This window comes from Crotalus tigris, unplaced genomic scaffold (assembly GCF_016545835.1).
Source record: "Crotalus tigris isolate CLP2741 ecotype Arizona unplaced genomic scaffold, ASM1654583v1 scf7180000018184.2832721, whole genome shotgun sequence".
Taxonomy (NCBI): domain Eukaryota; kingdom Metazoa; phylum Chordata; class Lepidosauria; order Squamata; family Viperidae; genus Crotalus; species Crotalus tigris.
The window spans coordinates 1,098,521-1,121,158 of NW_024096871.1; the positions used below are offsets into that span (position 1 = coordinate 1,098,521).

Sequence of the window (22,638 nt, forward strand, 5' to 3'; positions counted from 1 at the left end):
CATCGTATTCTCTTGACAAAATTCTATTAGCCTGTGTCCTGCTTCATTTTGTACTCCAAGGCCAAACTTGCCTGTTATTCCGGTTATCTTTTGGCTTCCTACCTTAGCATTCCAATCCCCCATGATGATAAGGACATCATTTTTTGGTGTTAATTCTGTAAGGTGCTGTAGGGCTTCATAGAACCGGTCAATTTCATTCTCTTCAGCACCAGTGGTTGGGACATAGATTTGGACTATTGTGATATTGAATGGTTTGCCTTGGATTCGAATTGAGATCATTTTGTCGTTTTGGGGATTGTATCCCAGTATTGCTTTTCCTATTCTTTTATTGACTATGAAGGCTACTCCATTTCTTCTGAGGGATTCTTGCCCACAGTAGTATACCTGATGGTCATCTGAGTTAAATTCACCCATTCCTGTCCATTTTAGTTCGCTGATTCCTAAGATGTCGATGTTCAGTCTTGTCATCTCTTTTTGACTACGTCTAGCTTGCCTTGATTCATGGATCTTACATTCCAGGTTCCTATGGAGAAAAAATCTTTACAGCATCGGACTTTCCTTTCACCACCAGATATATCCACAGCTGAGCGTCCTTTCGGCTTTGGCCCAGTCACTTCATTCTTTCTGGCGCTACTAGTACTAGCCCTCTGCTCTTCCCCAGTAGCATATTGGACACCTTCCGACCTGAGGGGCTCATCTTCCAGTGTCATATCTTACCTCTGGGGGGAGGATATTTTACAAGGCAGAGCAATGGCAGAGAAGGTTCTCTTCCTAAACCCCCACCTGTTGGAATTCTTTAACTGACTTTAACTAGTTATCATTCTTGAGTTGTACTGTGCCACATGCAGCATTTTGATGCAGCATAACGATAAGGATGATACTGATTACTGAGCAGAAAGCTCTTTTTGAAAAACTATGTCAAGGACTGCTTGTTTCATCTCTGATTGGACTTTAATGAAACCTGGGTTTCTAAGCCATGGAAAGAATAAGTCTTAGGATTGTAGATTTCCAATGTTCTTGTATATCATGTAGATATGGAGGTATCTTGAAGGGTCAGGAAAATGTGCTCAGAATTGAAGCTAGTAATTTTGAAGTCAGTAATTTAAGTATCTCTCTGGAGGTGTGTGCCTATGGAGATCACACTAGCTTCCAGCCTTAACTAACTGGTTTCAGAGCATTCTGAACAGAGTCCCAAGAAATTTATACTGAATAGTTCTGAGGCTGCCTCTGAGTTCTATAAGAAAACATTCAACTTATTTTTTTTTTCCGTGAATTCCTTTGTTCATTAGCCAGAACTGCTCTTTCTATTATTGATATTTTAGTGTTTGGAAATTTTATCCATTTTGTTATCCACAAAAGGCAAATTGCTCTATATTACAACAGGGAATGCTAAGCTGTCTGTTTCCTCTGAATCTAGTAAATCTTTAAATCACCTTGTTAGCTTTCCCTGCTCCATATGAATTTGTTGATTCTTTGCCAATCTTGCAAGTTTTTCTCTGAAACTGGAATCAGGATCATTTAGAATAGAAAGTTTATTCTGAGTAATGTATTCATTTTAATTATCACAATATGTTTTAGCCAAGAGAGTTTCAGACTTCTTTATGTTTCAAGTTTTTTTCCCTATAATTTGTTATAATTATTTTGAAATATATGTTTATCACTTCCTGTCAGGTGTATTTTTTTTAATCTCACAACTGGTCTGTCTTTGTATAGAAGAAAGAATTTATAATTGCTAATGTATATGAAAATAATTGAAAAAAAGTGATCTTAAAAGAGATCAAAGGACTTTGAGAAATATGACAGGGTTTGAAATACTTATACAAAACTAAGATATTCTACTAGGACATATTTGTAGACTGTGCTAAAATATGAACATAGAGATGGAACAAATTAAAAAATCATGTGATAAAACAGATGCAAAAAATTGAGGTAAACCTATGGAAAGAACTATGAAAAATATATACCCCAAACTATAATCTAAGGAAAAATATTATAAAATGTTCTACAAATGTATGTTGTCTTATTCTTTCTTGGGTTCAGTAATAGTATGTAAAAACTCAAAACCCATTTGTAAGTAGGCATTAAGTACATTAAAACATAGATACATCCTTCATTTCATACATTTTAAATAAGAATGAGAAATTTAAAGAGCCAGTGTGTTTTGCTTTTAATGCTTAGGATCTCCCTGTAATACAGTAAGGATGCTAACTACTGGGAGCAATAACAGTAATTGTAAAAAATGATTTATTATTCATTTCCATTGCAATGTAGTAGCCTAACAATTAGCATTAGATAATTTTTGCTATTTTTTTGAAATCAGTTATATTAATATGTGTATCCCAACCATCTATAAGTACACATTTTTTGCATATTGTTAAATTAGAGGCACACTGAATACATCAAAATTGAAAGATAATACAGATGGTTAAGTTTCCCAAAGTTTATTTATTGATCTGCAAGAACAGACTCAGTTAAATTATCATAAACCTTCACATCCACAACAACTGCTAATCCAGCTAATAGGAATTAAGGGACATAGAAGATACATAATAAGCATCTGGGGGATATAGAATTTATCCCATGAGTGCAATAAAGGAATCATAATTTAAGAATGCTGAAGCCCTAGTGCATCATGAAGGTCCTTCCTTACAAATGACATTAATTGCATAGCCAGCAGATGCTTATTATGTATTCTAGTTCCCTGCAAAGAAAAAAAAATCATTTAAAATGTAAAGGTTTAATGCTATTTTAAGAAGAGTGTAACACAGCTGTTTGGTGATGTCACTGGCAAGTTTGAATAGCCCAATTTGGAGGCCATGTTCAGAGGCTCACCACTGACACAAAAGCTATATAAACATACACCCCAAATGTTTAGCAATACATGATGCATGTTTTCCTGCATATGTGGAAAATATTGCACAATCATTGCAGCATGCCTCACAGAACTCTCTGAAAAATCTGTTTCATATGACCTTGCAAGTTAGCTTCTCTGAACATCATCATGCAAAAAAGAAAATAGGCAGTATTTCCTTTGGGCAGCTAGGCCAGATCATATTTCATCATTATTTTAATGTAAACAAATGTAAAAGCTATGAAAATCTGTGAGCAAATATTTTAGAAAAATTACAAGATCTCAAAACAGTTTGGTTCAATCTACACCATTCATATGTATTGAAATTCTCATGCACTATAACCAATTACCTTTCATTTGCATACTACTCTCTAGATCAGGGGTGTCAAACTGCTGGCCTGCAGGCCGCTTGCATCATATGGAGGCTGCACCCACCCCAGCTCCGGCAATGCAAAAGTCGCAATATGTAGTGACACATCACGTAACATGGTGAATTTGATACCCGTGGTCTAGATGTATTTGAATTCAACTGATATAATTTCCAATTGCTGGACATAGTGGTGAAACCCTTTTTAAATAAAATAAAACAAAATCAAGAAGGATCTATGTAGTTGATATAGCTAATCATTACAGCTGGCAAAGAATTTTTATTTGCTACCAAGTGATCAAACACTGATTGAACAAGGGGTGATATATAGGTCCAAATCTATGCCTCTTTTCCTTGGAGTGATCCTACTGATTATCACACATATCATTCAATATCTGTAACAGAATTCCTCATCTTATGAGCTATAGCTGTACAATGCTACACCAAATTGGCCTATTAATATCCAATTGTTAAGGAAGAGAGGACAGAGTAGAATTTTTTTACTGCTATTATTTTATTTCATTCATGCAACCAATAACAATTTTGTAAACATTTCGCTAATGCCCAATACAACAGGTAACATTTATAAACATTTTGCTGACGCCGAAAAACATACACAGCTAATATGAATAATGTCTAAGCACAGCTAAATATTATGAGCAAGTACTGGCTGTCAGACAGGTTGGAAATATCCTGAATTACTCCAGACTCATACTAATATGCTGGTAAATACCTGGTTATCCTTGTAGATATCCTTATCCTAGTTAACATTTGGGGAACACAGTATTATGTTCTGTATAAGAAATTTCCATGTTGTTTCACATACCCTATTGATGTATGACTCTTTCCTAACTGAGGTCTATTTTCGGTTTTTGACTAGTATACTTTCAATTGAGTTCTTGAGACTCAATAAAAAAAATAAAGTTTGATTTGTTACAGATGATTCATAATGTCATGCAAAATCCCTTCCCATAACTATATGATCCATTCTGAGTTGTTTGGTTTTTCAAATCCAAGAGCTCATCATTTCAGTTGCTAATTCTGCCTGGGTTTTGCTTGTGTAAGCTAGTCTCCTAACACAGAGCAAACACAGATGATTTAATGCTTCTAAATTTCATTATAACTACAACAGAATTCTCATTAAAGATTCATTCTGAAAGATATGGGAAAGTCGGAAAGCGATCCACAAGATTAATAAAATTATGACTCGCTCACCAACTTTTTGCAGCAAGTAGGACTTTTCCCATTACACATGTGCTCTACTTATGTTGACACATTGTCACTCAACTCTAATACACCCTAGAACACAGGTGTCAAAGTTGATCGCATCACGTCACATATCATGACATATTGCAATGTTTTTTGCCTTTGTAGAGTCATGGTCAGTGTGGCCTATGCGTGAGTTGTAGGCAAAAAATAAGAAAATATTTCCACATACAGATGAAATGTGCAGCTGTATTCTAAGGGGCTGGAATGGTTTCATGTCTTTAGGGTTAATTAAACTTAACATTATTATAATTACGAGTTCTCTTCAACCATGCCTGCTGAAATTTAGCCTGGAATTAAATAGGACTACATTTTTGTGTGGATGGACTAAAATTCCATTCCAAAATTCAAAACAAATTAATATCTTCATAATCATTTAAACCAGGGCTTTTCAACCAGTGGCAGGTAGTACACGACCATCCTAGAAAAGTGGTAGCGGGGGAGGGGAATGAGAGTGATGTCGGGTGGGCAGGCAGGTGTCTTGCTCAGCTGTGCCTTGGGGGACACTTTTTTCAGTGCCATTGTAACTTTGAACAGTCACTAATCGAACTGTTGTAAGTCGAGGACTACTTGTACTTTATCACTTTTTTCCTTTTTTTTTTGGTCATCAAGTTTTTGACACTTTGCTAGGTGACTGGTGGTACTCGAATATTGCCATATCCTAACAGTGGTACAATGGGTGAAAAGGTTGAAAAGCCCTGATTTAAACTAATATCTCATCTGTACACAGATTGGTGGATTTCAAAGATAAGGAAAAATGCTTGGAACTTGAGTACATATTTCTAAGAGAACACCTAAGATCAGTGTAGCTGCCTAACCAAAAGCAGGCACCTCTATTGGACACAACAGTATAGGAAGATGTTGGAGGTCACTATAGTAACAATTACAAGGAAATAAATGTAAACTGTGTAGGAGAAAGGAACAGTAAACCACTCCTGAATTTTTATCAAGAAAAACTACTTGGATAGAAAATACAAAATGATTGATGATACAGTACCAGATGATGGGCCCCTCAGGTTGGATGACATCAACTTACTACTGAGAAAGAGGTAAGGTAATCTTTTGAAGCACTAATGGTATTTATGACGTGGATAAATTAAAGCCTTTGGGACATGATTTTGCTATTCAGAAAAATCTGAAGCTGCATAGTCAGGCTCACAGTGGGAACGTGGAACATAAATAGCATGAACATGGGAAAGCTCAACACAGTGAGAAATGAAATAAATTAATGACTAAAAAGTGACATCTTAGACATCAGTGATCATAGCAAGAAGATCACACTGCTTACTAAATGTGAAAAACAAAAAAGGATCTTTATAGTGAGGAAGGTTATATCAAGAACAATACTTGGCAACAAAGCTATTATGACCAAATAATAGCAATTAGACTTCATGGAAAACCCTTTATGTGATGACCATCCAGGTTTATGCTTCAACCATTGTGTCATGGTTCTGACAGATGAGACTCTTCAAAAGAACTTTGAGGCAATGTTTACCTTAAAGAATCTTTTATTCAAGTAGCATAATATCGGCACTGCATAATCGAAGCCAAAAACTGAATTCCCCTCCCCTGGGCACATAGTGTCAAAGCACAATTCCCTCCTCCAATTAACAATCATAAATCACATTTCCCAATTAGCTTGAAGCGCCAGCTTCCTCTCCAGTTCTCCAGCCTGTCAATTTTTTATCAGCTCTGGGTTCAATAACCTTGATTCTCACGCTAAGTTTAATGTTGTTATGTCTAGCTAGACTCTCATTCACACACACACCCAGCATCATCTAACTCTAAAAGTAAAAGGAAAAAAGATGGCTACATTTTCATTTGTTGTCAATGCAAAATATGTTAGCAGCGTTGACACATTGTTTCAGAAAAGAAGAGTTTGATGATCAAGTTTAAATTGAAATTGACAAGGCAGGCAAGTACAATGTGCTGCTTTTGGTTTGAGACCAAATGCCAAAGTTGGAAACATTAAGGAAGTAAATTTAATTGGATTATATAGTTTAGGAAATCAAAATGAAGACTTATCGATGTCACGCCAATTATTTCTTCATAGCTAACTCTTTCAATTAACCAAAATGAGGTCCATATACATAAACATCACCAGATGAAATTTTATAGAAATCAAATCGACAATATTATGCTAAAAAGAGGTAGAAGAAGCATCAAGGACATGATCAGATGCTGTTTGTATAACAAATCATATATGGAAACTACTCATATGGAAATTCAAACATAAAGCAAGTCTCTAGTTTTATGATATAATTTTGAACATACAGTATACTACCATTTTCAAAGAGAATGTCTGGAATTACTCCGAAGTTCTGAACTTCATTGATAGAGAACCAGAGAAACTATATAATGAACTTAAAGAGACTGCCAAAAATATAGATAAAGAAGAAAGCAAACTGGATATCAGAACAAACTGGAAATTGCCAGTAAAAGAAGCAAAGCTAAAAAAAGGGGAAAAAAATCAGAGGAATTTTATAGACATTGAAGATGGAAACAGACATAGAAAAAACAAGGAAAGTTTTTCAAAAGACTTTTGAACTCAGAAGGAGGTTCTAACTTTAAATTAGTATGCTAGAGAATACCAATGGACAGAGTGAAGGGAAAGTAACCGTTTCAAAGTACATCAAAGATGTAAGAAGTATATTGAATACTGTTCAGTAAAAATGTCAACATCCAAGATACCTTAACATTTATTTCCTACTTACAGGAACCTCTAATTCTAAAGATGAAGCTAGATCAGCATTCTGATCATTACTAAATCAGAAAGCTAAAGAGCAATAAAAGTTCTAACCAAGCAACGCCAGCAAAGCTAGAGAATGCCACTCTGGTCAACTGATTGGAAGAGGTCAATCTATATTCCAATACCAAAAAAGGACACTTAACAGAGTGAGCCAACTATTGTAGAACGTCCTTAATCTCACAAAGTAGCAAAATAATATTAAGATCAACCAATGCAGATTAAAGCCCTATATGGAAAAAGAGATGTTGGCTGTTCAAGTTTACTTTAGAAAAGGCCAAGAAATATGAGAAATTATGGCTAATAACATGCTGATAATTGAGAATACAAAACAGAAATTATCATGTGCTTCACATGATATAATTACAGAAAGGCTTTTTATTGTACCAGTCATGTTAAGTTGTGGAAAACACTAAGAAAATGAGAAAACATTTCACTATCCTCATGTGAAATCCATAGATAAGCCAGGAAGCCACATTTTGGACAGAATATAACAAAATAAACTGACTCTCAGTTGGTAAAGGAATGTTTTACTTTCTCCCTTACAAGCTGAATATATATTAAGGGGAAACAGATTGCAAGATGATGCACATGATTTTAAAACTAGAGGAATAAATATTAAGAACTTGCACTATGTTGATGATGCTACCCTGATTGCCAGAAATGCAAATGATCTGCAAGCTCTAGTAATAAAAATCAAGGAGCACAGTGATAAATTTAAATAAAAAGAACAAACTAATAACAAGTAAAAAAACAGCGTTAGAAGAAACAAAAATAAATATTGAACTGATAGTTAGCTTGCGCCTTTTCAGATCAACTATTAACAATAAAGGAATACGCAGTCATGAAATATGCCACAAACCAGGTCTTGGCGGAATAACTAGGAAACTTTGGGAAAAGATATTTAAATGCCACGATGTTCCTATTCCTACAAAGATAAGAATAGTGCAGACATTAGTATTACCTGTGACATTACATGTCAGCAAAAGTTGGACTTTGAAAAACCAGCATAGAAACAATATTGGTCCTTTTGAAATTTGATGTTGGAGAAGACACTTGAGAATACGGTGGATAGCCAAAAACAAATGGATTATTAAACAAATCAACCCAGAGTTCTCACTTGAGGCTGAAATGACCGTTCAAATTATCCTACTTCAGATATATTATGTGAAGACTGCAAAAGGCTTCATTGATGGCAAAGGTGAAAAGAGAAAGGAGAAGATCAAGTGGATGGACTCAGTTGTAGTAGTGATGGGTGCACCAATTGAAGATCTGAAAGATCAGATTAGATTCAGATTATGGACAAAATCTCCATGTGGTCTTTAAGAGTTGACAATATCACGATAGTACATTGATAGTATCGATCAAAGATCCTTAATTTTTATGGACTGAAAAAGTTGTACAAATTATTTTACAAATTATTTTCTTTCGTTAATACTGTGAAGGACAGGAAAAAAGTTATTCTAATAACCCATTCTACATTATCATTGCTCAATCTTGAGGTCTCTAGATAACTTTGTGATTGTCATTCCAGAATTCCTAGCCAGTATTACTTCTAAAAGCAATAACTAATATGCCGACAGCAAGCATCTCATATAAATTGAACAAGTTTTTAAAATATATGTTCAGCTTCAGTTCCACATAAACTGAATTTAAGTCACTTGTTTCATGGAACATATTGGCTTATTTGCCTTTTGTGTATTATTGCCACAAATACCATGTATCTCTTTTTATGTACATCTGTTTTGTCATTTTTTCATACTATAAATTATTACATTTTTTCCTGGATAGTTTAGGAAAGATCAGTTTTATGTTAATAACTGTTCGGAGATAATGGTGGAATCCTTTGCAGTTTTTTTCTATAACAACTGTCCAAATTCAGCAAAAATAGCCTTTAAATACATTTGAATACTTTCCTACAAAATGCATCATATGGATGGCCAAAAGCCTTTATCTATCTTACATATGTAATCCATTACACTGTATTGTAATTTTCAATCCTATGTTACTTATCTTTTTCACAGCTAATTCTGGTTGGCTATATTCAGTTGAATGGTCAGGTACTTTTTTATAAAGTTATATGGACATTCATTTTGTTGAGAGAAGTTTATAAATTATCTGTTTCCTTTTTCTGATGTTCAAGAAACATTGACTTTACATGAAGTAAAGTATTAAAAGTATCTTGAAGTGGATAGCTATCAAATATAAATGGTTTAGCTGGCATATTGTCTTTTAGACTGGATTAAATAACATCATTTTAATTATCTTCTTCTAACTTCTGACCTGTAATTGAATATAGCGAATATAGAAATATGAAAACTTTTTGAGTATCTTTGTCTTTTTTAATCTTTAAAACAACTGTTAGCAAATATACTTCCTTTACTCTGAATCAGGAATAGCATCCTTTTCCACTAACATTTAGGAAATAATTCACTCATTCATTACAGGAAAAAAATTATATAATACCCAGCAACATTACATATAAAAATTACTATATGTTAACATATTATTAGAAATAAAAATGTCTAATACATAATTCTACTTGAAGTTTCAAGTGAAATTCTGTTGCAATAGTATGTTTAATGACAGATTACAAATCACTAGGCACTTATCTGTAAATAAAGATCCAATTGTAAAATTAATTATCCTACGCAACAGATGGTCATCACTCATCTCACTGCCTTATGTCACCTTCCTCTACTTCCTTGAATGCCTGCATAACTACTAGTTTCTTCCCAACTATCCCACCTGCCAGTTTATTCATGAGAGAAGTGAGCATTTGTATATGTTTTCTGGTTAATAGTGAGTAATAAAAATGTGATGAGGTTATCAAGATCAGTATTAAGTTGCCATTAAATGTTAATTTTCAATAACTAGTTCCAAAGGAAAAAGCACATCCATTGAGAAAAATGCTGTCCATTTCTTTGCAAACTACTTCTGTATCATAGAAAGTTTCTGAATGTTGCACGCCATCCAAAGTTGTTACATGTGTTATACAGCAGAAGTCTCCAACCCCTGGGCCGTGGCCCACTACTGGGCCTTGAGTGGTTTGGAGCTGTGGTGCGGAAGTAGTGCACAAAAGTGGGGATGCGTGCACACACTCACCCACTTGTGAGAGTGGGTGAGAACATGCATGTGCACTCCATTTGTGTGAGCGGTGGGTGAATGTGCACATTGCTTGCCCGCTACTCATGCAGAACTATCCCGTCTCCTCCCCACCAGTCCGCAAAGCTGGAAAGGCTGAAGAATTCAGTTATACAGCACTTACAATCTAATAAGCAGATAAATAGATAAAATACATAAATAAGAAGCTAGCAACATGGCACCTTCCAAGATTTTGGCCATTTCAAACTATGCATTTAAATGAACTATCTGCAGTATTATTATGCACAATAAATTTTGGCTACCTCTGGCTTAGAAGAAATTTATTTTGTTGAAAATTTAGAAGAAAGGAACTCTTGTTCAAGATTCATTTCCACAATGCAAAATCATGGCAGCTAACCATTATATCTAAATCAGGTCTGACCAATGTGCACTCAATTTATTATTCTCTAATTTGTTAGCAGTAGCATTTCAACTTCAATTTTTTAAAATCTATTTTATCATTTATTTACTTAGAGTTAAATAAATGTGTCATTTCCCTTTTAAGCAGTCAAGTTGGTATGCATAATGCTCTCTATTCTAATTTAATCATCACAAAAATAACTATTTGAAATAGATTAAGTTGATAAACTGTAACTGCCTAACAACAATCAATTAATTACATAACTGAATATAGTTTTGAACCAGGTGTTTCTTTGGTCTAAGTCCAACCTTACAAACATTAATTTATATAGGCTACTGAAAGGCATAAACATATTCCATTGTATTCATTTTACATAATTTCTGAAAAAATGAAATAATAAAGGGACTAACCCTCTATGTATTAAACATTTTACTCAACCTTGATAGGGATATGTTTGCTAAGAACTATTATTTTGCTTTAACTCTGCTCTGTATTTTATTCCTATTAAAATGATCTCTATATATAGAAATTAGACACAATATTTATAGTATCTTTAATACAATATCTTACTTTTAATTAACATTATAAAATGCTGATATCTGTGAAACATGACATTATTTTATACTAAGCAAGAAAAACATTAGTAGCCATTTACCATATATACAGGATGCAATCTGTATTCATTTATCATTCTTATGGTGTTTTATTTGCAAAATTTTTGCAATGAACACTAATAGTTAAGGAAGCCATCTGCACTGATTTGCCGGGGGGACACAGAATGAACAAGGTGAATCTGTATGCTTCAACAGAACACAGCTGGCTAATGCTAGAATTTCTAACTTATATGCTAGGCTTCTTGCTTGCTTGCTTGCTAAAAAACAACAACAGAAGGAGGACATTCCAAATTGTTTCCTGGACATAAGAATAATAAATCAGTTCCTGCTCTCAATCATACAATACATCCTTTCCCCTTCAAACTATATTTTAACAATATGTTAAATAAAATCAAGGTAGTGTGGGCAATCTTAAACCCCTAATGCTTAATTTCATATAGGTAAGAGGGGATTAAATGGAGGACTGGAAATTGAGATGGGAATAAAAATGAGAAGAAAAACTGAAAAGTTAAGGATATATCAAAAAGAAAAATAAAAAAATAAGAAGGAAAATAAAAGAGACAGCTCTAGTTACTTATGGAACAGAACCTGCAAATCCCAAGCACATTGCTCCAACAGGCTATTCTGAGAAAATGTAACTCTTGCTGTCAGATTTGTTGCAAGTATAATCACTTAAATACCTATAACATTATTACATTGATAATCTAGTGTCTGCCTAAATTTGAAGTGATAGTTGTTAAACATACTTCCCTCCCTCCCCCCAAAATATAAAAGAGTAAGCATCTCTGGTTCTATTTTCTAGGGTTTTATCATACCACAATTATATTTGCAAACTTTGCAGCTCTGAACACTGGAATTTATCTAGAACAGTGGTTCTCAACCTTTTTAATGTCGTGACCCCCAACCGGTCGTAAGTCGAGGACTACTCAACCGGTCGTAAGTCGAGGACTACTCAACCGGTCGTAAGTTGAGGACTACTCAACTGGTGCACCAGTTGAGTAGTCTGTTTGCAGAATGGGACTTTTTGCAGAATGGGACTTTTGGTGGGCTCAGCAGGGCAGAGACAGCCTGGACAATTCCTATTGGCTTTTGAAAGCCAATAGAATTAGACTCTATTCAAGAGAGTCTATTCTATTGGCTTTCAAAAGCTAATAGAATAAAAGGGAGTAGCACAGCTAAGGAAAAGGGGGAAAAATGGCGGACTGCATTGTTTGGCAACCCCCATGAAATGGTCGTTCGACCCCAAATGGGGTCCCGACCCACAGGTTGAGAACCACTGATCTAGAAATATGACAGTAGAGGGAACAACATATGATGGATGGAAATCACTGAAAGTTGCTTGTTGATATGTTTTAAATTTAACATTTTAACATTTTCTGATTTAAAAATTAATCAAACCAAATACTTACAGTCCATAAATCTGAGGTGCAATCTCAAGCCTATTCAGATGCATGTAGAGCTCAATGTCATGTTTCTTTAGCAAATGATCTTGGATCTGATTAACTTTTGCAACAATGGCTATTGATGGACCTAAATCTTGTGGTCTTGCAAACGGAATAGGGGTCATCACAGCATCTTTTTCCTATTAAAATTGATAAAAACAAGAAATATAAATTTAAATCAACTATTAATTGAGTTGCCCATATAAGTTTATCAAAAGATAATCATGACCATGAAAGCATAAACATGTATCTCTTGCAGCTGAACATTCTACTAAATGAAAAGAAAACTTTCCATTTAGGATTCTAAATATAAAAGTTGTAGGCAATATTGTTAAATTTATTGATCTACAAAGACTACAATCCAAACATAATAAATCAACAACATCAAAAGAGATTCTCCTAATCCCATCATAGAAATGCAACTCAGAGATTCCATAATATCTAAATTAATATTGAAATGAAGAAATGGCCTAGACCAGTGGTTCTCAACCTGTGGGTCGGGACCCCATTTGGGGTCGAACGACCATTTCACGGAGGTCGCCAAACAACGCAGTCCGCCATTTTTTCCACTTTTCCTTAGCTGTGCTACTCCCTTTTATTCTATTGGCTTTTGAAAGCCAATAGAATAGACTCTCTTGAATAGTGTCTAATTCTATTGGCTTTCAAAAGCCAATAGGAATTGTCCAGGCTGTCTCTGCCCTTCTGAGCCTGCCAAAAGTCTCATTCTGCAAACGGTGCTGCACCAGTTGAGTAGTCCTCGACTTATGACCAGTTGAGTAGTCCTCGACTTACGACCGGTTGGGGGGGGGGGTCACGGCATTAAAAAGGTTGAGAACCACTGGCCTAGACTCCCACTCTGTGATCAGCCTGTCCCAGGTAAATGATGGTTTTGAGGATTTCCAGAAGAGATTACAGTTTCCCAGTTTGGAAGAGGCTGGAGTTTAGCCAAAGAATGAGCAGGTGGCTAGTCCCTGGACCAGATTCATCATATACAATCTTTTCCTGTGTGTCAACCTGGGCTGTTCCTTGGCTTTCCAAGATGCTCAGAATGATGTGGTGCCAGAAGAGAAGCCTGAAGAGCAGATGGAAAAAGTTGAAGACCAAATTTGACTGAACAGAGTATTGATGGGATCACATTGTGGCAATAAGGGCCATAATGTCACTAGTCACTCTTTAATGTCATAGTTCCGACAGAAGAGACCAGTAAAAACAGAACTCCAAGGAAAGCAGTTTCCTTAAATAACATATTTATTGGCTACAAAGTATTGGTACAATCAAAAGTGAAACCAAGAGTGGAATTCCCTCCCAAAGGTTACAATGTTACAAAGTTGAACTTCCCACCCCAGCACTATGTCATTAATCACATTCTCCAATAAACTACTTTGGTGGGCTTTCTAACGGAGGGCTCAGCCCACCAAAGGAAAGGAAACTGCTTTCCTTGGAGTTCTCTTTTTACTGATCTCATCTATCGGAAGCATGTCAGTAGCAATAAGGGTAGAGAACAGTTATTTTTCTATCCTAATTATTCCTAATGATAATCATGCATGTTTAAACTAACTCAGTTCATGCTGGTGAAGGATAAGTCAAAAGAACCTCTTGGGTGTTATGCAATTCAGGTACAATTGAAAGTGTAATTTATCACCTTCAAAGCCCTTCATGGCATAAGGCCTGATTATGCCCATTCCTGAACCAAAAACCCTTTCTCAGTTATCCACAATCTCTTCACCTCCCATTTGGACTACTTAATGTAATTTATATGGGACTGCCCTTGAAAAGTATTCAGAAGTTTCAGCTGATTCAAACTGCAGTGTGTCACGTCTACTAGATGCTGATTCGTTTTCAGATGCAACTCAGGTGTTAGTCAACACCTTTAAAATCCTATATGGCTTGGCACCTTTGAAGGACTACCACTCCCTTATTTCATCTACCCAATGCACCAGAGTGGGAAGGCAGGTCATGTTGTTAGTCCCATCTATTAAGGGACAGCGGATGGGACAGCTACATAAATTTGTTTAATAAAGATATGAAGGATTATCTTTTCCAGTTGTTTCTGACCATTTGATCCAATTAGGTAGATAGCACTCCCATCAATTAAGCAATATTGTCTTTTGGGATCCAAAAAAGTGCCTTCTTTGTTACAGAACTTGCTTTCAGAATTATACCACAGAGATATATATGGCTATAATCTGATGACATTCAGAAAGCTGTTAAAAACCTGGTTATTTTCCTAACCTTTGGGGCAGAATGAAAAGTGAGGCCTTTGGATGGTTTCTTTTTGGTATATATTGATTTGGATTCCCTTTTTTGCATTTTTAATTAATTGTAAGTTACACAGAGTTGCTGAAAGTTGGGCATATAGAAATAAATAGCATTTTTATGCTGAAAATTGCACAAAGAAATAAAAAGCAAAGTGATACATTTGATCTGATCAGATTACTGATCTGTCTATTTTATTTTTTTTAGAAATATTTTATTGATTTTTTATACTAATAATAATCCTTAGTGCCTAGTGTACAGCGTGTTGTCTTGGTTCATATATTTTTTTTAAAAAAACAGTCAATAGTAGTTAATTAACAGTCAATAATAATTAATTTTTGTAATTCCATAATTAGTATATTAATTAATAATATATTTCTTTGATCTTCCCTTCTCCCTTCGCCTTCAACCTTAATCAAATATAATTCTTAATATTTTCAATGCATAAATGGTTAAATATAAATTTATTTTTCATATTTGTACAAACAATAGTAACGTCCATATATGACATTTTTTCTTATCAACTTGTGTTGTTTTTATAAAAATCACCTTCTTAGTTCACCATATATCCTATTTTCATAATTCTTATTTAAGGTTAATTTTCTCTTAATATTTAAACAATTCTTATCAGTCATAATTTTCTCAATATTAATCATCTAAATATCCAGATTTTCCAATTAGATACACCATCCCAATGTTTTCATGTTTCATGCATTATAAAAGTACTATACTGCTTATCTACTTTATGACATCTATCATAACATCTTTTGTGATCAGTTTATATTTCACATATTTGTAAAAGTTAATTTGTTAAATCACTATGTATCCTATTTTCAAAGTTCTTATTTAAGCTTAATTTCCCCGTCTGTCTATTTTAATTGATACAGTACATGTGAATAGGGAACTATAAAATTTATTTACCATAAACATTTTAAATTGTCGAAGACTAAAATCTTCAAATATATTGTTATAACATATTTTAAATGGCATATTTATGCTCATTCAATAATTACACATAATTAATTTAAAAATAGTTTTACATAGGAATTTTTATCAAGAGGTACCTTTTGACTGTCATGTTCATAAGTTGAAAACCAATGTTCCGCTGTTTTCATTAGAAGAGTGAACATTGCACTGAAAGAGATTATATCATTACCTAAAAATGATAGCTATAATAATCAGAATCATAAATTTAAAAACAAATAAAAATTACTGAACATACTAGGCATCATGCTCCAGGTAGTCAGGATTCAAAAGAACGTTCATTTCCTCACTGGAAAAAATACATATATATTTAAACATTTATTTCTGGAAGTTTCTTTAAATAACTTATAACAGAAATGCAAGCTAAGTAAAACTAGCCTTTATCTTTAAAATTATAATTCCAGTTTAGACAAATGGAGCCTTTACTCTCTCTATAGATCAGTCTTTCTATAGATCAGAAATAAACTAGTTACCTCGTCTGCAAAACAATGAAAGAACTATCTAATTATCTGAAATAACAAATTACTGAATGCTACAATATATTTCAATACATTTGATCTAGAATAATTGATCACTATTTGTTGAAAACAAAATAAACAAAAAGCTGACCAGTCAAATACAATATTAAAACAGCACTTTATTTTAATAAAAACTATTTTTAATTTATCAACAATTATCAGTGTCAATTATTCTTATTCATTTTTACAGTTAGAACTCTAATATGAAAGGAGAAGGATAATATGCCCAGTGAATGCACCACTGAGAAATTTGATACTTTTTTCCTCAATAGATCCTGCATCTATTAACCAAATTTCATACATATGCATAGAAAGTAATTTGTATCTTGGAGATTCTCCTTTCTTTTGCTTCAGGAAAAGAGCTCTTATATGCTAATTGGTTCTTGAGAAAAGTATATAGCCCAACATAGTAAGTGCGGTAAATAGTGAAACCATCAGCTCATTTGTATATAGGTTTTGGCAAGAGTGGTAAGATCCCATCTATTTCCTAATTATTTAATAATTACCTGATCCAATATAGGTAAGATTTCATTTAGCAAGACTTTTGTTCTCTATATTGAGCCTACAATGATCTACACTGACATTACAGAACAAAGCACTGTAATTACTTTTCTTCTGTTTCAACTGGTTGAGAATCAGAGAACATGTGTCAAATAATCCCAAGCCTTAACAACACTGCATGATTAAAATGATCATGTATGTTGCTTGAACTATTATAGAAATGTGTGGCACATAATGTAAGAGCTTGGAGTTCAAAAGAATAAAATTCCCTGAAATGTCATAGAATTTAGCAATCTTGCAAAATGGAAACTATTTAGCGGTCCCTGCAATATTACATGAGTTAATACAATGGTGTAAATAGCCTAAAAATATCTCTTCAGTCTTTCTATTTCCAAATAGTGACCTCATGAAAAATCTAACGTTAAACATTAATTTATCAAGAAAGAACTCTTGCATTTAAATTGTTTCCACTGCTTATATTAGATATTTTCTATCTAAAAGGAGTAATCTAATTATAAAGAATTAACTAAATATACAGAACCTGCATAGAAAGTAAACCCAAATGATATTACTAAGTAATAGTTCTCATGATATATTGTATTAAATATTCTTACCAAAAATAAGTACAATAAATCAATTATTGGAATTTTAAGACTCCTAGATGCTAAATATAATAGAAAAGGACTTATTCAAAATATGAACAATATTAAATAGTTCCAACAGGTAAATCTTTTCAGATGTCTAAGATCTGAGGACTGAGAATGAAAGCACATTAAGTAATTCACAAATTTATATATTATCTTCTCATATATGCCAGTTTTTAATATTAAGTGATACATTTTAAAATGTTTATATTCACATGCTTACATTTATTTAACATGAAATCTGAACAGCAATACATTGTTTCGATATGTACTCTACAGTTATGTTTAAGATTTAAAATAAAAAACGAACACGCATCAATAAAATTTCTTGCATTAGTATTTATTATCTACCATATCATCTAGGACAGTAGAAGTAACAAGACAGCAATTATATAGTTTCAGATTTTGGATAGATCGAATCATGTTAAAATATGTTCTTCTGTGATTGTATCATTCTTCAAATATAATAAGTTTTGGCAATTGGCAAGTGCAACAGATACTACCTTTGGAGTTCCTAATGCATACTCTATTTTAGTAGCAATGTATTTTGTATGAAAAAATCTAGGGTGCCTACCTTGGTTGTGCTGCTTCACTTGCATGTAGAAAAGCTTGGTGGTCACAATGCAGAATAAAGACAATAGGTGCTAAAAGTTCATGCATACCCTACAATTAAAAAGAAAACTAGATTTTATCTAATGTATTAGAATTTAGCAACTCTGTATTACTGTGTGCTTTTAATATAGATTATAATTTAATCAGTATTTATAATATTCTCAAACAAATGGGAAATCACCACATTTTAAAATAGCACAGTATCAATGAGTTCACCACTGAGCACTTACATATAGCTCTATTTAAAACTCTCTCTTTTGGTTTAAAAAATACTATTGTGAATAATAACAGCTCTACTATGAAGAAAAACCAGCGCCACTGGGGTTTTCATGGAGGACTAAGACTAGTACCTAATCAATGAGTACTAGTACAGAGTCTTCTCAAGGATAGGCAATATACATTTTATAAAAACTGTAGGGAACAATAATGGAAGAATATCAACATCCATGCTGTGAGCTTACTGAATCCACCTAGTTGACCATTATATGACACAGACTGATGGCCTATATGTTACCTGATACTGTAGGCCATGATTTACGTTCTTATTCCTCATGATTTTCAGTATTTATGTGACTGTACTGTGAAATGTTGTATGGAGGTAAGGGCTGAAGATGATGGATAAGGTTTGTAGTTTGAGGATGATTTATCTGCAATGCACAGCACTGCCACTAAAAATAGTCTGGAACCCATAGTCCTGCTATATAGTAGGTTGTTTAAATGGAAGAAATATCTCTCCCTATATTCACCCTCCTTATATTCACCCATCTCCTTATATTCACCCAAGTTACTTTCAAAACACTGCACCAACTCAAAATAGAGAACTTTTTTCAGTACTGGTAGTACCCATCTGTAGAAAATATTTAATAAGGTTACTAGGAAACTATAATATTGCATTGTTGATATGAGTTGAAGAACTTTTTATCGTATTCACATTTCAAGAACTATGTTAACTCATATACTGTAGACATTTGTTCTGTTATATTTCTGTTAGTTTTCCTTTGCTTTTATTAGCTGCTATACTACTATTCCAATTCCAGAGAAAGGCAATGCCAAAGAATGTTCAAACTATCGCACCATTGCACTCATTTCACATGCTAGTAAAGTTATGCTTAAAATCCTACAAGCTAGACTCCAGCAGTATGTGGATCGAGAGTTACCAGAAGTACAGGCAGGATTTCGAAGAGGCAGAGGAACTAGAGATCAAATTGCCAACATACGCTGGATCATGGAGAAAGCTAGGAAGTCCCAGAAAAACACCTACTTCTGCTTCATTGACTATGCTAAAGCCTTTGATTGTGTGGATCACAACAAATTGTGGCAAGTTCTTAAAGAGATGGGAGTACCAGACCATCTCATTTGTCTCTTGAGAAACCTATATGCGGGTCAAGAAGCAACAGTGAGAACCGAACACGGAACCACTGATTGGTTCAAAATTGGAAAAGGAGTCCGGCAAGGCTGTATACTGTCGCCCTGCCTATTTAACTTCTATGCAGAGCACATCATGAGAAAGGCAGGGCTAGATGAAACAAAAGTTGGAATTAAGATTGCCGGGAGAAATATCAACAACCTAAGATCTGCAGATGATACCACTCTAATGGCAGAAAGTGAAGAGGAACTAAAGAGCCTCTTGATGCGGGTGAAGAAGGAGAGTGCAAAAGTTGGCTTGAAACTCAACATTAAGAAAACCAAAATCATGGCATCCGGCCCTCTCAATTCCTGGCAAATAGATGGGGAAGAAATGGAGGTAGTGACAGATTTTATTTTCCTGGGCTCCAAGATCACCTCAGCTGGGGACTGCAGCCAAGAAATTAAAAGACGCTTGCTCCTGGGGAGGAAAGCTATGGCAAATCTAGACAGCATTCTAAAAAGCAGAGACATCACCCTGCCAACAAAAGTGCGTATAGTCCAGGCCATGGTTTTCCCAGTTGCAATGTATGGCTGTGAAAGTTGGACCATAAGAAAGGCTGAGCGCAAAAGAACTGAGGCCTTTGAACTATGGTGCTGGAGAAGACTCCTGCGAGTCCCTTGGACTGCAAGGCGTTCAAACCGGTCAGTCCTAGAAGAGATCAACCCCGACTGCTCTTTAGAAGGCCAGATCCTGAAGTTGAAACTCAAGTACTTTGGCCACCTAATGAGAAGGAAGGATTCACTGGAGAAGAGCCTAAAGCTGGGAAAGATTGAGGGCAATAGAAGAATGGGATGACAGAGAATGAGATGGCTGGATGGAGTCACTGAAGCAGTAGGTGTGAATTTAAATGGACTCCAGAAGATGGTAGAGGACAGGAAGACCTGGAGGAACGCGGCGGGTCGGACACGACTTTGGGGTCGCGGCGGGTCGGACACGACTTTGCAATTAACAACAACATACTACTTTTATTGTTAATAATTCATTTTATATTCATATTTATTTTTATTATTGTTGTTGTTAAGATTTCTTTATAAAATACTTAACTTTAAAGTATACTTTATGCTAAACACTTCCTTTGACTATAAAAGAGAAGATGAGTCTTTATTTAAATTCTGCTTTTACCAATAACTTACATAGTCAATCATAAAACAATGCCTTGAGGTCACTTTAGGAAAAAAACTGCTTACAAGCTGATAAACTTTTATACAGGATAAATCTTCCAAAGCAAAAATCATTAACTATTGGATATCTATATCCTACAATTCCTTTGAGAATCAAAGCATTGTTAAAAAACAAAGCTTGACTCTGCAGAAACTAAGGAGCACTATTCATTACTAATTAGTTCAAACAACAATCAAGTACATTAGAAACTTTTCTGTTATCATTTATACTTGCTTAAAATCACAATTTCACAATTGCTTTGGCACGAATTCTATACTAATTTTGACATATTACATTTACTTCTGGGACAATATAAAGAGGATATCAGAATGGAGTGAGGTTTATTTTAGTAGTACCTCTGATTAATGAATTAAAACAGCTATGTAAATTGGAAAAAGGAAATATGGAAATGAAATTAGGGTTTTAGTTTCTTCCATTTAAAATTTTTGGTACAATAACCAGAATACAATGTTAGATTTTTAAAAAAGATGTTATAAATTTAAAGTTTCAATGATGGTTCAGTTGGGCTTCTTTCTTACACTTCAGTGTGTATAGGAATAAAATGACATCATTGTACTATTCTTTCTTTCTTAATTTTAGAATCGTTTCAAATAGTTTAGGATATTTAGGGAAGAAAGACTTGCTGGAAATGAAATACCCTGCTTTGAATGACCAGGTGATAATTTCAAATAGTTAAATAAGCCAAATATTCTAACTGATATAGGCAAGAAGATATAAAAAAATTATAACTATATTCTCAACATATATGGTAATTTTTCAGATTTAGAACTGTAATTTTACTCAATTCATTTAGTTACCTTAAATCATCTTTATAGACAAGCATATTTTAAGGTTCAACAACTGCCAATATTATTATAATAAGGGTGTCTATGTGGGAGTTATATCCCAAAAGAATTGGCAAAGAGATCCTTTACTTGTAGATTTGATACAAGAAATTAGCTACTGAGTCTATTTAATGTTAACACCTAGAAGTATCCTTCAGATACAATTAAGAAAATAAATCTAAACTCATTGTACTTTTCCAATAAAATGAAAACATAATAGCATGCCAAAACTATTTAGCACAAAATTAAACAAGTCATTTTCCTGCAAATCTGAATACAAATTTGCTATTTATGTGAGGTTGTTTACAGATTCAAAATAAGAGAACAGCAAATAAAGCAGGTACAAAAATTTGGATACCCTTCCAGCTGATTCAGTCTTTTTGTTTACTATAAGGGTGCTAATAATGCTAATAATAGAGCTAAATTAAGCTTAATCATCTTTTAATATGATTAAATTTAGTCAGGGAAAGACAATTCCACAGATAACAAATATTCCGATATTTTAGGATATGGCAATATTCGAGTACCACCTAGCAAGGTGTCAAAAATTTGATGACCCCCCCCCCCAAAAAAACCCAAAAAAAACCCAAAAACCAACAAAAAAATCATCTTCAAAGTTACAATTGAATGCCTTTTCTCAGCATGATGATGGAGAATCCACAAATGTGGTTAACTCTGTCTTCCTGCCCAGTTAGACTAAGTCTGTCAAAATTGCCATGCCTCTCTGGGCTAGAATACCATCCAATCACGACAAAGGCGAACCTACTGACGACAGTCCAACGTGTTGGCTCTCCTACCCCTGACATAGGACCTGATGGACACTAAGTTGTGGGTGTGGATTCTCCATCATCATGCTGAGAAAAGGCGTTCAGGTAAGACAACGCCCCTTCTCCAGCATGAAGATGGCGAATCCACCAA

General features: G+C 34.3%; 1 protein-coding gene across 3 annotated transcripts in view; it reads right to left on the reverse strand.

The window, feature by feature from the left end:
- Nucleotides 1-22,638, reverse strand: part of TBC1D5 (TBC1 domain family member 5) — a 376,566-nt gene that overhangs the window by 100,820 nt on the left and 253,108 nt on the right. For all 3 annotated transcript variants that reach the window (XM_039348847.1, XM_039348846.1, XM_039348848.1), the window contains exons 10-13: nucleotides 18,269-18,357; nucleotides 16,270-16,320; nucleotides 16,112-16,181; nucleotides 12,759-12,931 (exon numbers count right to left, since the gene is read on the reverse strand). In XM_039348847.1, coding sequence (XP_039204781.1) covers nucleotides 12,759-12,931; nucleotides 16,112-16,181; nucleotides 16,270-16,320; nucleotides 18,269-18,357 — 383 coding nt within the window. The remainder of the gene's footprint in view (nucleotides 1-12,758; nucleotides 12,932-16,111; nucleotides 16,182-16,269; nucleotides 16,321-18,268; nucleotides 18,358-22,638) is intronic.